Genomic DNA, 15070 nt, shown 5'->3' with positions numbered 1-15070 from the left:
GTAACCGATTTGCATCCACACAGATTTACAGCTCAGGGTAACTGAAATTAAGGTGTGTGAAAATTGATCTTTGTTTTTGATAAATGACAGCTCTTTCAGTCCAAGAATGAATTGAAAGCTGATTTACAAGTATCATGTTATCAATCATTGTTCAAGGATTGACTCATGATTTTCTGACTAAGGTGTAAATTTTTCAGCTAGCAAGATATTGAAAGCAGCATACAGAAGTAATCTTTAATCTAGTACTCTAATTGCTAACAAGGTCTATTGAGCGCATTAAAATTGTCATTCAGAGTTTGCTATGATTAAAGATAGAAAAAGCTTTTATTTGTTTTCACATATGAATGTAGATTTGAGACCTTTGTATTTTAGGAAAGAAACGTTCTGCGCTTTGTCTCTGACAGAGATGAATATATATATATTTAAAAAGTTTGAGAGAGACTTCTGTAATGATTTTAATGAAACTATTTCTCTTTATGTAAAACCCCCTATTTTTAGACATGCTTGCTATGCAAATGCATCTTTAGAAGAGAAAAGCAGTTTCAGTACACGGTGATGTATTGATTTTTTAGGAAGTTAGAAGTCTAAAGCTGTATGCTGGCAGTTCACTTGAAAGTTCAGTAGTTTTCATGAACACTCAAAAATAGATTAATTTGAAACTTTCAGTTTTGAAATAGCTTTTATAATAAGACGTCTCATAATAAAAATTAACTGAAATTTGAATTTTTCATTTAACATCTGAGACAGAGTGACTATATGCAGTTTCACTTCAATCAACAAAAAGTTTTGTGGGTAAACCCCTGTAGGAATGCATGACAACCTGATGCCAAAATACTGGCACTATTTTGCATCTTAGCATAATGTCTGGATTTTTCCATCAGCCTCATATGACGACAGCACTGGAGTCAGCAATGCTTCTTTATAACAACATTGAAGATTTTTGTCACAAGACAACTGAGCTGGTGCTGGTTGCTGCTGCCATCATGTGTCACTTAATATATTGCATATACTTTTAAACAGCACCCTTGTACTTCAGAAACCAGCTTTGAATTTATAAAGCCCCCACAGCATTTTTCTTTTAACAGGGGACTAATAAAAAACATTATATCTTAACCTGAGCCCTCAAAGCTGGAGGAAAATGTCACTTAATACTGTGTTGGGTTTAGTAGATAAATTGGAAAATTTATTGAAGAAAATACTTTCCTAATATTAAAATGACAGGCATGATTTAAAATAATGGTTCTGTAATTGCCTCTCTACAATGGTTCTGAAGTAGAAGGATATTTTCAAGTTAAGAGAAAAAAGATTTCTAAACTCTTTTTATGCCGACTAAGACAATTCTCGCTGGGAATGTGATTACAAGTGGTATTTTCTCTGTGGTTAGCAAAACAAGACTGAAGTGCTTGCAGCATAAGTATCCCAGTCTTTTCATTAAAACAGGAAGGCTTTCCTCGTGGAGTGGGATGAGCGGTTTCCAGCACAAGGCAAGCAGGGTTTTGGTTTGCATCTATGCATAATATTGGGCTCAAAGAATACCTCTCAGAACTATGTTACACAGCTTCTCTGAAATGTTATTTCAGGTACTTTCAAATGAGATTTAAAATATTCTTTATTCTAGCATAATTTCTAAACCGAAATGACACTTCAAGTTGAACTAATTATTGAATTTTCTTTTGATGTGGATAATAAACTTGGAATAATTATGCTGTTCTCTGGGTGGAAGGCCCTGTTACCACCAGAACATCAGAAAAAGAAACAAACTTTTTGTAATTTGTTTTGATCACAGATCTACAGTATTGACTATAACTTAATTTCCCTACCTTCTTTTTTCCCCCCTTTAGATATTCGAATACCATTAATGTGGAAAGGCTCTGATCACTTCAGCAATAAAGAAAGTATGTAAGATGTAATGAATTACTCTGATAAGCAATTGCTTATGCCTGTAAATTTAAACTGAATGAGGAAGTTCATACTCATTTCAACCTATTTTTTAACCTTCCATTAAGTCCATGTTTTACTCTTTGTTGTGTAAATGCTCGTAATTTGAAGTTGCTGGCTGTAGCAAGCTGAGTTAGTTCAAAGTCCTGTGGTTCTCTGTGTTTAAGCCTCACTCTCTAAAGAGCCCTCCTGAAGAAGAATTCCAGAGGAAGCAACAAAAAAATGTTGTATTAAATGGTTAACTGAGAAACTTCTGATTAAACACATTGTTCTATGTCTTGTCTGCATTTGAGAGAGTATATTGGAGGCTGTTTCCAGTGGGAAATTTAAATGAAAGTTGACTGTTGGTGTTGAGTTTATTATTGGATAGCCTTCAAGTACATGCATTTTGCTGTGTCATGGAGATTAATCCTAAATCTGTTCCAGCTGTCACCTGGCATTGATTTCACTTTGATTTTCAATAGGGTCAGAGGTGCAAAGCATGGCAAAATAGTCTAATCCTATGTAGCACATTCATAAAATGATACAGACTTTGGATCAAATGGTTTTTTGGGGTTTTTTTTTGGTGTAAAGTCAATTTTACTAAACAAAATTACATTTTTACTAATGTTTTTGAAGTTGCTAACACACACTATACCTGATTACTCAACTTTTTTTTTCTTAATAGAGGTAGCCATTTTTTCCCTTTGTGTATGTTCTACCTAGACAGCAGCTTTGATAGGTCAATTATCATAAAATCCTATGATAAAAATTTCTGGTTCGAAGAATTTGAGGGCAATTCCTTAGAGGTCTGAATTACCATTTTGTATAGTTCTGCTTACTGGAAGTGTTTAGTATTGTGATGTGCAATGTGGCTAATAAAAGCTTTCTCTGGCTCTCTCCAGAATCACAGCGCTATGCAGTGTTTTGTTTGTTCAGAATGGGAGCTGAGGTTTTTGATACTGAGGTGACTATTGTGGATAAAGCAATAACAGATATCTGTTTTGAAAATGTAACCATATTGTGAGTATAATTTACATCTGTCGAAGGAAGTACAAATATTGTTTTCTTTTGAAGGTGGATGTGATTATGAACAAGATTGGCTGAGGTCCACTAGGTTTTGCTGTGGGCAAAGGAATCAGTAGAGGCTCTGTTCATTTTAGTGGGTGGAGAATCTGGAAGGCTGGTTTTTGTGTACAAAATGAGGCTGGTTGTAGATGTGCTAGTTGATCTGTATTTCTTTTCATTTTAGCCCTGCTGAATCATTTTTCTTTATATAAAGAGATAAACAAACTTACATCTCCAGGACAGCATTAAATCAATGCTAAAACCTGAAAGCATTATGACAATATAGGTGTAAATGTTGCACCAAGTGTTTCAGTGTTATTCTGTCCAGCAGGTTACAGTCTCTATCCTCATGTAACATCTCATGTTGTTACACCTACCTGAGCATGTGCTTGACTCCACTCCCTGCCTTTATTTTTTTATATCAACAATTTAGAGTCTGTCTCCTGAGGAAGACTGGCTAGAAAGCTAGAACTACCAAAAGCTTTAAATCAGGATCCTGAAAACTGAGTTTAAGTCAAATTTTAAGCACTCATGTTCAAGTTAAGAGTGGGGACAAAGATTCAAATCTCCTTCTTCACAGATATGAGACTTGACCATTATAATTTTCTGTGGAACACTGGAACAAAAGCAGAAAAGGCACCCTAACTTGCCTTTTATCCCCCAAGGCATAGAAAGACTTGATATAAAAGCTTTTGGGATGATTTTATTACGGCATCTGTGTAATGACATTATTTGTACCTGAAAGATGAGGTTAGGCTTCTGGTTTGATGACTAAGCTTGAGAACAAGAGAATCAATAGAACTGAAAACTGAGAAAGACTGTGGGCCAGACAATGCAGCAGTAGGTAGTTAAGTTGTGAATGACAGCTTTTATTAGATAGCATTTTTTTTTCAGTAATTTGAAGGGGATGGGGTGCAGCTAAGATATCTTTCAAACAGTTCAATCTGATTTAGGACCATAAGCAGGCACAGGTTTTCAATCATGGGATTTTTGTGTAACAGTAGAGGGCGGATTTAAGTGTGTTTGAATGTGTTGCCTGTGTATTTCCATAACATGGGGGTTTTTTCCGTTTTTAACCTAAACGTTGAATTTCCTGTTTGTAATTGTTTATGGCGCAATTATAACATCCATCTCATGACCTCAATGCTAAGTTACTGCTGTGTACTCTAGTCCTTAATTCCATATTAACGTGTGTCTGCGCCTGAATCTTATGGCATTGCTTCCCTTGATTAGAAATATGTTATTTAATCTATAAAGTAGCAGCAACATTCCTTGGCTCCGTGCACAGTTTGTTAACAAACGCTCTGAAATCTTCTCCTCCCCCACTTCAGTGATGAAGCAAGCCCAGATTTCCAGGTGAAGGTTGAAGTGTATAGCTGCTGTACAGAGGAGTCTTTATATATAACAAACACTCCTAAGAAACTGGCAAAGAAACTTAAAACGTCCCTCAGCAAAGCTACAGGGAAGAAACTCAAAGCTGCACTGGAGGAAGACAGCATTGAACCCCTTTTGCCTGCTGACCCAGCCATCCAGTAAGCCACATATATTGATATTCTGGTTTTATAGCTTTTACAATAGAAGTAGACCAAAGATTGTAAATTTTTGGCAAACTGCCAAGAAACTGATTCTTTCTCTAGTTGCCCATGTGAAAAAAAATTTACATTTTAAATAGGAAATGAGAAAGTAGGTGTGAATTCCAACCATGTCGCTGAGCCTTGGGGCCTGGTTCTGATCTTGAAACATACGAGCAGCCTTTATCTTTGTGCTCCACAGCCAGACAGCTGGTAAATCCACTATTCTTTCCAACCTCCATAATATTTTTAGTTTGATCTCTAGAGGAAGTTGAGCTTGTACGGTCTGTCTGTGTCTCTCTGTCCACCTACTTCTCCTCCTCCCCCCTTCCCCATTTACTTCCTTCCCCATACTATTTTTGCACCTAGCCAGTGTTGCTTGTACTTGACAGACAGGTAGATATGTCTAAAAGTTACAAGTTGTGTGAAATAACAAAAAGTGTGTATGTAGGCAGGAGAAACCACTCCAGTACCCTCTGCCCTAATTCCACGTGCCAGCTTTTCAGTAAAACTGGACTGCCAAAGGCACTTTATGGTTACGGGCTGCTTAACAGGAGATTTCTTAATTGACTTTAGCACAGAACAGTTTTCAGTGTTCATAGGCATAAGTGCTGTTCCCAGTAATTTACCTGTGTCCTTTTAAAAATTAACTGCCTACTAATATTTTCCAGCAACTTTAATTTCATTGGGATTTAAGCAGACCAAATACCTAATTTGAAAATACTAATAGCATTTCTTTATTTTATTTATTTATATTTTTTTAGAAAGCAATTTTTTCAAGGAATTACTTTTTTTTTGGCAGCTGACAGTAAAGAATCAATGCTTAACTCTTGCCAGGTGTTGAGTGTAGTCTTAGTCTAGCTTCATATATCTATTTCCCAGGATTTTAAAAGGAAACATTCAAGCATATTCCATCTTCGTTGAACTGATATTACTGTAAACTGATATTGCTGTGTGACTCAAAAATAGACATCCGAGAGATCTTATCCACAGAGCAAAACAGATTTTATCACTAACTTTCCAGTGGGTTCCACCTAATGACAATGTATTTTTCAATCTGCATCATGTCAGGTGGCTGTGCTTTCCACCAGCTTCAGCTGGGCCATGACACACTATCATTAGACACAGTTTGAATCAGATATAACCACTGGCTTCTTTGCTTGAATATAGACTGCCTGGCTTTTAAGGAAGAAGCACCAGTAGACAATTTAAACAGCTGCCTCCTCCCCTGGGTTTTGCTTTTGGTTTCTCAATTGAATTTTCCTTTCCTCCATCTTGGAAGTTTGTTGTTTCTGCTGTAGATAATCATCTCACAGTGACTATTACTTTCTTAACACAATTAAATGAACAATGAAGTGTTTAATGATGGCTTTGCTGGGTGATTAAAATAGTTGTTTGGAAAGAAATGGGTTATTATAAGCAGAAAATAAGTTGTCCAGTTTTTTTAATGGGTTTTCCCCTAGGATTTATATTAGTTAGACCGTGGTATGTAGCCCTTATAAAGGGGAAGAGACTGCAAGACTACAAGAGATCTTTCAAGTATTCCCTGAGAGTTTTACCAGTCCATCAGGGGAAATTAAACTGCAACAAAAAAGTGAACTTTCTATATTATGCGAACACCTTTTCTCTGTAGATTTCATTTGTACAAGCCTTTTTCTTTTCAGTGCACACATGAGTGATATTCTCCGTTTCCCAAAAACTCTGTGATCCCTCTGTTCCAAACTTCTTGGCTTAGAAACCTCTCTAGTTAGTGAGGAAACTGTCAGACTTGGAACTTCTTGAAAGAGCATAGTGACAAAGGGCTTGATTGGTTGCTTAGGTTGGTTAATTTGAGTTATACTGATATTCTCTCTTAATTATCCCTCTTTTAGTTTCTTTACAGTCTGTTGCCTGCTTTGTTTTTCAATTCTAGCTTAAATTTTTTTTTTTTTTTACATTTTTCATAGCAGAAAAAATATTCAGTGCAGTTTTACTATTAAATGCCAGTGTAACTAGGTTGCTCTTTGGATAAGTCGCTGGAGAGTCTCCCTCAAGTGCCTGCTCATTCACTTGCAGAACTGGCCTACACATGCACTGGTGGTTGTGTTTGATGTATTGTCCTCCACTGGGCTGAAGGTGCAGCAGCTTCCGTGTCCTGTGTTTGAGTTGGCAAATGCCCAGTGATATTTTGCTGGAAGTACACAGTCTAATCTGGTGGCCTCACTTTTATGGTTGGGTTCTTGTTAGTACCTGAAGGTTATATTTGGTTTTACTGTCTATTATTTAAGATCTGATTGAAAGGTGAGCATATTGAATTCTTTTTTTTTTTTTTTTTCACTCACAAGTCTTCCACTCACTCCTTCACTCGCTTTGAATGAATGAACTAAGATTGGGATTTCTAACATTGGGTTTAATATTCAGCAACAGATTCTGGAATTGAAGATGTTTTAATTAACATACATTGATAGAGTGTTATAGTTACACCTTCCCACACCGGGGTCTGTGTGGAAACTTCAGTGCCTCTGTCTTTTGATCAGTAAACAGATTAAACAACGAGCCTTTGCCACAGGCATGTTGTGAAGATGAGCTGATTTTTTTTTTTAATGAAGTTGTTACATGGTAAAATACTATAGATATGCAAAGTACCGAATGAGATGCAGCAGGCAGACTATTCTTTGTTATACAAAGAAACTGCCATTTAAGGCGGTTAGCTAATTCTGTGAAATGCAAAGGAAAAATACAGTCAAGAATCCTGATTAGCCAGTTAAATCTGAAAAATATTTGTAGATAAAACTTTTCTAAATTATACTGCAGCTGCCTGAAAGGAATGACTTGTATTTTAGAATGAAAATGTTACTGTGAAGCATATTTTAAAAGTGAAGTAGCTATTTTTTTTGGCAAGGTTGTTGTGGTAATTAGTCATGCTTTAGAAAAAAAAAGTAACTTTAGAATCAGCACAGCAGTTTTATCTGTGAGAAGAAACTGAACTTTATGGTACAGTTTAAATAGAATGGTAATGCATTGCTCAGCTGCATGGTCAAACATAATCAGTGGAGAACCTTTTGTTAGGGAACAGTCTAGCAGGGAATATATACAAATGCTGATGAGTTTTTGTTGAGATTGCCCTCTTGAAGTGCTTCACAGCAGTGGTTTTTCACCCAGAACGTGATACTGTATTTAATTTTCTTTTTGTTCCCTGGAGACAGATACATAACAGACCTCCCCTCTAACAAACTTCCTACTTTTCCTCTTTCATTAGGGTTAGGGGGAGGTAGACATTCTCCTTGTTTATCTGCAGAGCCAAAGGTCCGAAAACTGTATGTTTCCACTGTGCCAGTAAGAAAAATAAAATTTGAAAAATACTAAGATGGAAAACTATTTTTGGTGATTTTAGTTCAATAGCATCTTCTCAGCTTTTATACTACCAAGATTTCTTATGTTCTGCTGAAGATATGTTGAGGAACTTGTGCTAGATCCTGTTGGGGAGAGTAGTTAGTGATTTGGAGGGGTTTGTTTTCTTGTGGACTTTGTTCTAACTGCCATTAGCTAGGTGGAATTCTTACTGCATTGCTGGACTGTAAATCTGTTACTCGGTCCGATGAGTATTTTAGGGAAAAGGTTAAACGTACTAAATTTATACCAGTTTATTCCAAGAATTGCATTCCACAATTGCACTGTGCTGAATTGTAAGAGTGATACTTTTTTTCCCTAGGCAAAATACCAAACTAAGATAAAACATTCTGAAACCTGTAAGCCAATAAGTGAAAAAAAATCCTTTATGCTACAAAACTGACTGTAGGATTTCTGCACAGATTTCTGCATGTGAATAATCAATCTATTGGATCCTATTCAAAATACATTATAAACAACTGGTCTATAAAGTGTAGTCTGCATAGGCAAAGCAAAAGAGCAGGGCAACATGGAGAAGCAGTATAAAGCCTTTTAATTTTTAACCTGTATTTTCAGATAAAGTTTGTCATCCGTTTTTCTATTAACTATAGGAATTTTTGAACCTATTGCCAAATCTTACTGCTTTAGGCCTAGGAATAAGAGCTGTAATGCTATTGGAAGTAACTTGGTGTCTGACTAGAGGAGAGAGGTGCTTTGAGCATCCAGAGGGTGCAGAGAGTTTGGATAGCGCAGCCTTTACCCCTGGGTTTGGCCCCTCCTGGCTCTTCAGGAAGCACGAGCCCAGCTCGTAGGCAGTGGCCACATGAGAAGTCTCTTGGCCAGCAGGTCCCAGAGAGGAGGCAACAGAAAGAGTTGTAATGAATGATGGCATTGGCCTGGAAGTTGTGGGGTAGGAGGAACTGGAGATACACACGTGGAGGCAGGAGGTGAACAGACTGCGGAACAGAGAACCAGAGATACAGGAGCTGTGTGGGAAGAGGTTGGGGGGTGGCAGTCTGCGGTCACTGACAGGTGCTGCCGTGCACCTTGGTGTTCCCTTGTACCCAAATGTGGTATCTCAGGCATGTCTAGACCTGAGCAACATCAAGCAGAAATGTCCTAAATGTGCCATTTCTTTCACATTTAGTGGTGCAAAGTACAGTTTGCTAGCATACACCACTTTGGGGCTGGAAAGCGCTGAGGACAATTTCAGGACCCACAACCTTACCATTACAGGAAATGGTAAGTACATATGGTACCAATTTAAGGAAATAAAAAGCCAGTAACATTTTGCATTAAACTCTTGTAAACTAAAGAGCTTAAAGAGATTATTTTTCTTGATACTCAATATAGAACAACTTTAATAAAATATTTAACGGCTCTAAAGCAGGCATCTGTACACAGCTGAATAAACTATAAGTTGAGTAAAATTTCAAGTCCAGATGAAAAATGTAATTCTTTTGGGAGTTCCTTCTGTCATTTGCATATCCGTCTTATGTGAGTTGTAGTTATATACAAATTATTTCCCCTTCCTCACAGCCAAGGAAGGGTATCAGAACGAAGAACAGCTTGTTCCTCTGTAGTCAGAAGAAAAATTGCTTCAGTTTGGTGAGGTTTGTTCAAGGCCCAGATTTAACACAGGACTTAAGTGTGTGTGCTTGTAGTCTGTGCTGGCTGCTGTCCTTCAGCTCTGGGGCAGCACCAGTTGGGAGCAATTCAACACCATGGGGGACTGATTATACTGCAACTGATGGTGGTGTTTTCACTTTTTGGTACTTTGTCCATTATTTTCTGCAAGGACAGTCCCTCCCATAAGCCATGCTCCAACTGTTAACCTAAGGCATGGGACTTTCACTATTGCTTCTGGGAACTTAAATCATTTACTGGGGTAAACTTGACCTCAAAGGGAATTTCCTTCTTTACGTTTCAGTAATTCTGAATAAGTACAGATTTGAAGATTTATGGGGCATTTATTTCTTGAAGTGTTGGATGAATAATTCTGAGCACCTTTGATATTTGTAAGCCTTTCTTTATTAGTACTTTATATTCTTCTTGAAGTTCCTTTTTCTGACATTATTTACATAATTTTGTCAGGTGAGAAAGGACATATCTGGATATTTTGGTTCATCACAAGCAGTTCTAAACCATGACCAAAGACAGAGTCACATTAATGGAATGTTGCATTACCTACTTTTAATTACAGAAGAGAGAGCCTATAGCATAGCAGAGCTGAGTGATTCCAACTCATTAGAAACTCCTTGGAACCCTAAATGCTCTTCTAGTGCTGAAGGCAGAAGTAGATACAAATTCCAAGCCTTATTAAAACAATCTGAGCAAAGTGCTCATGTACAAATATAGCTGTGTGCCACAATGGGATGGGCTCAGGGATCATACTAGATGAGAGCGTCAGTGTACTTACCTTTCAAAGTGTTTTAGCTCTGAAATGAGCTGTATTTTATGTAAAAACACCTCTTTTTTGCAGAACAATATTGCCATTTTTACTTGAAATTATTTTGGAATTTACTATTTTTTTCCAATTAAAAAACACTTCCTGAAGACTAAAAATTAGTTTTAGTCTAGTCCTACAGGATTAAATCTCTTTTCTTAAAGTATGAAAATATGCTTATTTTCACTCACGATCTTAATGTAAAAACAGATGTAGAAAGCTAAACTATAAGTTTAGGGCAATTGATCAGAACTGAGTGTTTGTCTGCCTTTTGCCTTTTTCTTTCCCCCAGAGGAATCCTCTTTTTGGCTGCCCCTGTATGGAAACATGTGTTGCCGTTTAGTTGTCCAGCCCTCCTGCATGGCCAGGGATATGATGGCAGGATTTCTAAACCAGCAGGTAAGAAGACCTTGCTTGTGTTTGCATCCTGGGCTGTTAATAGCTGTCACTAAGAGTCAATTGTTAAAACCTTTGCTTTTGCCTGAAGTGGTTTATTGAGAACTGGTGTTTTTTCCTGTTCTACTTAGAGCAAGGGGGAAACTCTCTCATGGCTGCATTCACAAATGGTGCCTTCAGTGGCTGAGCATGGAGAAATCAATGTTTCTTTGGCATGAATGATGTAGGTTGTTAGTAAAGATCAAGTACAACTCTTGTTTCAGAGTTGGTTTGCACTGGTACTTGACGGCATCAGTCCTAATAATCCTGTGGCTCTCATCCTTGTACATAGCCCTTGTTGTGCTGGCACAAGAGTTCATATCACAGCATGGTGAATCAGGCTGGTGAACCGAGCCATATTTAAACTCATCCCTTCAGAAATTATTCATCTGAACTCACTTTACTTCTCTATTTTGGTTCGTTGCACAACTAGGCATATGAGAAGGTGATAGTAGAGCACCAGAGGGTCTGGGTCATTTGTCAGGAGTGCTGAATTACAGGCTTTAAACTGGTTGTGAAACTGTTATGTTTTTATGAAAGCTGTTCAGAAAATTCGTTTGAGAAAGTGGAATTCTAGACAAACGTCTTTGCTTGACATTTGTTGAATGTACTGTGTATTCCCAAAGTGTAATACTCTTTTTATTTCTATTATTGTGCAATTGCTGTAGCTAATAAAGGTGCTTTCTTTTTTACAGTAGACACCAGATCTAGATTTCGTTCTGTGTGAACCAGCAGATTCTGTACTGTTAGTGTCACATGGCAATAAATCTGCAAAAACTGTAAAACACCAGAAGACATTTGAAGTACTGCTAATGTTTCAGAAATCAGTGACTGAAATGTTCTGTAACAAAAAGTCTTTGTTGTAGGAATGGATTTGGTGTGGCTAAGTTTTGACCACTCAGGGCTGATACGTGTACACCTTATTAATATGGTTTTGTTTTAGGTTTATGTTTGGCAGTTTCTGACTATTCTTCCCTTTAGCAAATGGTAGGAGGTCTAATGAGCTGGAGGAGGCTGTATTGTGTACTGAGAGGTGGCAAACTCTTTTGTTATTACTCACCAGAAGAAATTGAGGCTAAACTGGAGCCAGCATTGACAGTTTCCATCAACAAGGTAAAATTGGTTGTATGGGGATTTTTTTCTTTTGGTTGTTGGGGTTTTTTAATTTATTGGATTATTTTGGGGAACATTTTTTTTTGGTTTAAGAAATATGTGCAGTCATTTGGGCTCTAAGCTGCTGGTACGCAGAGTGCCCTACAGGTGAAATGAGGGTGGGATGTGCTTCTGTGAAATTTGCAGTCCCCCAGCAGAAATGTAACATTCCTTAGCTGTGGATGTAAATTCCTTCTGTTGCATTAGACTGGTTAGCATAGAGGCAAAAGGGAGGGTGTTTTTCTATAGAAAAACTAATAACTTTTTATATGATAGTTCTGTAAGACAGCCCTTGGAAACGTATTGCTTACAGTCCCCTAGCAATGTTCTGGTAGACTTCTGTCCTCAGCAAGGTGGAATTCCAACAAAAGCTTTTTTGTTGTTATGTGTTATTTAGCCACAGTCTTAATTAGAAGGAGAGCTGGAAAATTTTTCAAAATATTTCAGTGCCTTAAAATAAGCTGCTTTTCTTAATGCTGGTTTTGTCCAGGGCACAATAACTTTGGAAGCTCTGTTCTCTAGGATGATATTATTGCTGTTTTTCATGCCCTGATTGAAAAGCCTGGGCTTAAAACATAAATTTAAAATGTTGCTTACTATTTGGCCAAAGAAACAGTAATTAATCTGAAGTAATCTGAACGTTATCGGAAAGACCTTCTAGAATGGCAAGCATTAGAGAGAACAGATGCTCTCAAAAACTGGTTTTGGTGCAGGCATCAAGGGTTAATATCCCATAAGGATGGGCAGAGGAATTGAATGTTATTTGCAATCACATAGCTGAGTTCATCTTACATAAGTAAATAGACACATTTGGAAGCTGTGTTAAGCACAGGTCGCTGTGGATTCCACTGCTGTGCTGCCGTGAGCGCTCGGTGCCAGCACTAATTCCGAGAGAAGCGTTCCTGGGCCCGGCTGCTTGTTCAGCTGCTGCTGTGCTGTGCCAGGGCAGGCACGGGGGCAGCTGACGGAGCGATTGCACAGGGCAACTCATGGGGGTTAAAGTCACTTCGTCTGGGGCAGGAGGACGCTTGGCTTCAACTGTGCTTCCCTTTAATCTGTTCTCTTACCCAGCTCATTACATGGCTGCACAAATGCTTGTGTGGTACAAGCACGGGGCTCAGCTATAACTGGGAACGTGAGGGGGCATGGGGTGACAAAGAACTGCTTCTTACAGCAGCAGTATCAGCTTTTGGTGGCTTCAGTGTTCTTGGGAGAGATGCATTCTCCTTCAGAGTGAGACTGATGTGGAACCCAAACATTTAAATGGGTCATAACCATGTGACCTGTTTGTGTTAAGATGTTTTTTAATTGCTAAGATTGAAATTGATTCCTTAAATAAAAGTACCTTTTTTCCTAGTGCTATTTTTTTCTCCCAACTGTTCATACATTTACATTAAATAAATATTTATACTGTGATATATATTTAAGTAGGTTTACTTGCTTACCTCTTCAGTCACTTTCAATTTCACTAGTCAGCCTCTGCCATAATTCTGTTTTCCAGCTGTTCGCAGTATCAGTTAAGAAATTGTAAACTTTAGTAAATTATAGAATGACTAAATCATTCTAAAACGTGACAGGAATATTTTTTAAAGTTATCTATCAAGCTGCCTCATATCTTTCCTTAGAGTTTTCTGGTTTAGTCTAAATTCCAATTCTGCTTTTCCTTTTAAAATAACCATATTGTTCTAAGATATTTTGCTCCTCCAAGTAACCAATGCACTTAGAACCTGAAATCCAGTTTGATAAGCCTTTGGTGAGAGACTGTCCTTATGTTTGCAGGGTATCCTTAAAGCTAACATGTAGAAGGTACATGATTTATGTATCTTACACCATTTTACGAAAATGTCAGACTGTGGGAGAATGACTGTGAATCCTTCTTCAATTTAAATTAAAACTAGAAAAAAAGAAAATGCAATTGAAAACATATTTGGATACTTTACTACTTAAACAGTTTCTCTTGAAACTAACTTAATGCCTGCGGATATTTTTTGATTCCTTTGTTATGAAATTTCTCTTACGGATTAAATGAAAGCAGACTAATCATATGGGCTTGTCTGCTACATGTTGTTATAGAAACAGCAATTTCGAAGTGAAAGTTGAGATCGAACATCAACTCTAGACATTCTAACTAAAATCTCTTCGAGTTGTATATGTGGCATTTTCATTTGTAATGTGAAGCTGATCCTTTATATGTAATTTAAAGATACTTTCTGAGAAGTAATGAAATCATCTGAATTTATGAGAAATTCTCTGGAAAATGTTCACACCGATAGCCGTATTTCCCATTCCCTTTGAATTGAGACTTGAAGAAGCCATTAAGACCAGCAAAGTCATTACTTCAACTTTAGATGACTTCACTGCTACTGCTGTTGAGCAAGAATGGTTCTGCAGTTCCTATTATGCAAGTGCTACTGTTATTGTTCCAGCTAAATGTGACTATAACGTATTATATTGCACAACTAAGTAGGAAAAGAGAAATGATATTTTCTGTAGCAAAGAAAATTTACTGGAATCCAATTTGAAGAAATATTCTTTATGGGCCAGTTCCTGAATTTTTTTCAAGTTTTCTTTAGTTGGAAATAAAAAATAAAGGCCTAGCCTACACCTGATAGCTTAGCAAATTGGTGCATGTGCCAGCAGTTCATGCTAGTTGTTCAGTGTTTGGAATTCATAATCTATTATGTTTGGTTCATAGATTATAAAAGTTTTTTTGTGCCATGGGTGCCTGAAACTTCAGGAATTCTGGGATGTTGCCTGTAGTCCTGCGCATATTTTTCCCATGCAGTCTTTGTCCTGGGACCCTGCAGTCAGCAAGCCCAGGACTCTCTCTGTGCTTTTGCTGATTGCTGAGGGGAGCAGGGTGAGGAGCAAGTGTTTGCAGCCACAGGCTCAGGGCTCATGGGAACACTGCTGAGCAGTGCAGCAGGAGCAGAGGGACAAAATCAATCTGGAATTACCTTTAATGACAGTCCTTGTTGGTGCAGGTCTTCTGGCTAGGTCAGGGAGCGGACTTTGTTGGAAAATGTGGCGATGGTTGCAGCAGCACAAATTCAAGGGAACCATGCATATTTCTAGGGAACCAGGGAATTCCTCCTTGGGCTGGAGCAGAGGA

At 37.8% G+C, this 15070-nt stretch overlaps 1 protein-coding gene across 7 annotated transcripts in view; it reads left to right on the top strand.

The window, feature by feature from the left end:
- RTKN2 (rhotekin 2) overlaps positions 1-15070 on the top strand; it is a 53257-nt gene that overhangs the window by 25645 nt on the left and 12542 nt on the right. For 6 of the 7 annotated variants that reach the window (XM_010400766.4, XM_019286526.3, XM_010400771.4 and 3 more), the window contains 6 exons: positions 1842-1895; positions 2823-2940; positions 4317-4517; positions 9073-9167; positions 10664-10770; positions 11788-11919. In XM_010400766.4, coding sequence (XP_010399068.1) covers positions 1842-1895; positions 2823-2940; positions 4317-4517; positions 9073-9167; positions 10664-10770; positions 11788-11919 — 707 coding nt within the window. The remainder of the gene's footprint in view (positions 1-1841; positions 1896-2822; positions 2941-4316; positions 4518-9072; positions 9168-10663; positions 10771-11787; positions 11920-15070) is intronic. The other variant, XM_039553703.1, reaches the window with a different exon arrangement.

This window comes from Corvus cornix, chromosome 6 (assembly GCF_000738735.6).
Source record: "Corvus cornix cornix isolate S_Up_H32 chromosome 6, ASM73873v5, whole genome shotgun sequence".
In the NCBI taxonomy this organism is placed as follows: domain Eukaryota; kingdom Metazoa; phylum Chordata; class Aves; order Passeriformes; family Corvidae; genus Corvus; species Corvus cornix.
The sequence above is the reverse complement of the archived record's forward strand: the minus strand, read 5'-3'. Positions and strand labels throughout refer to the sequence as shown.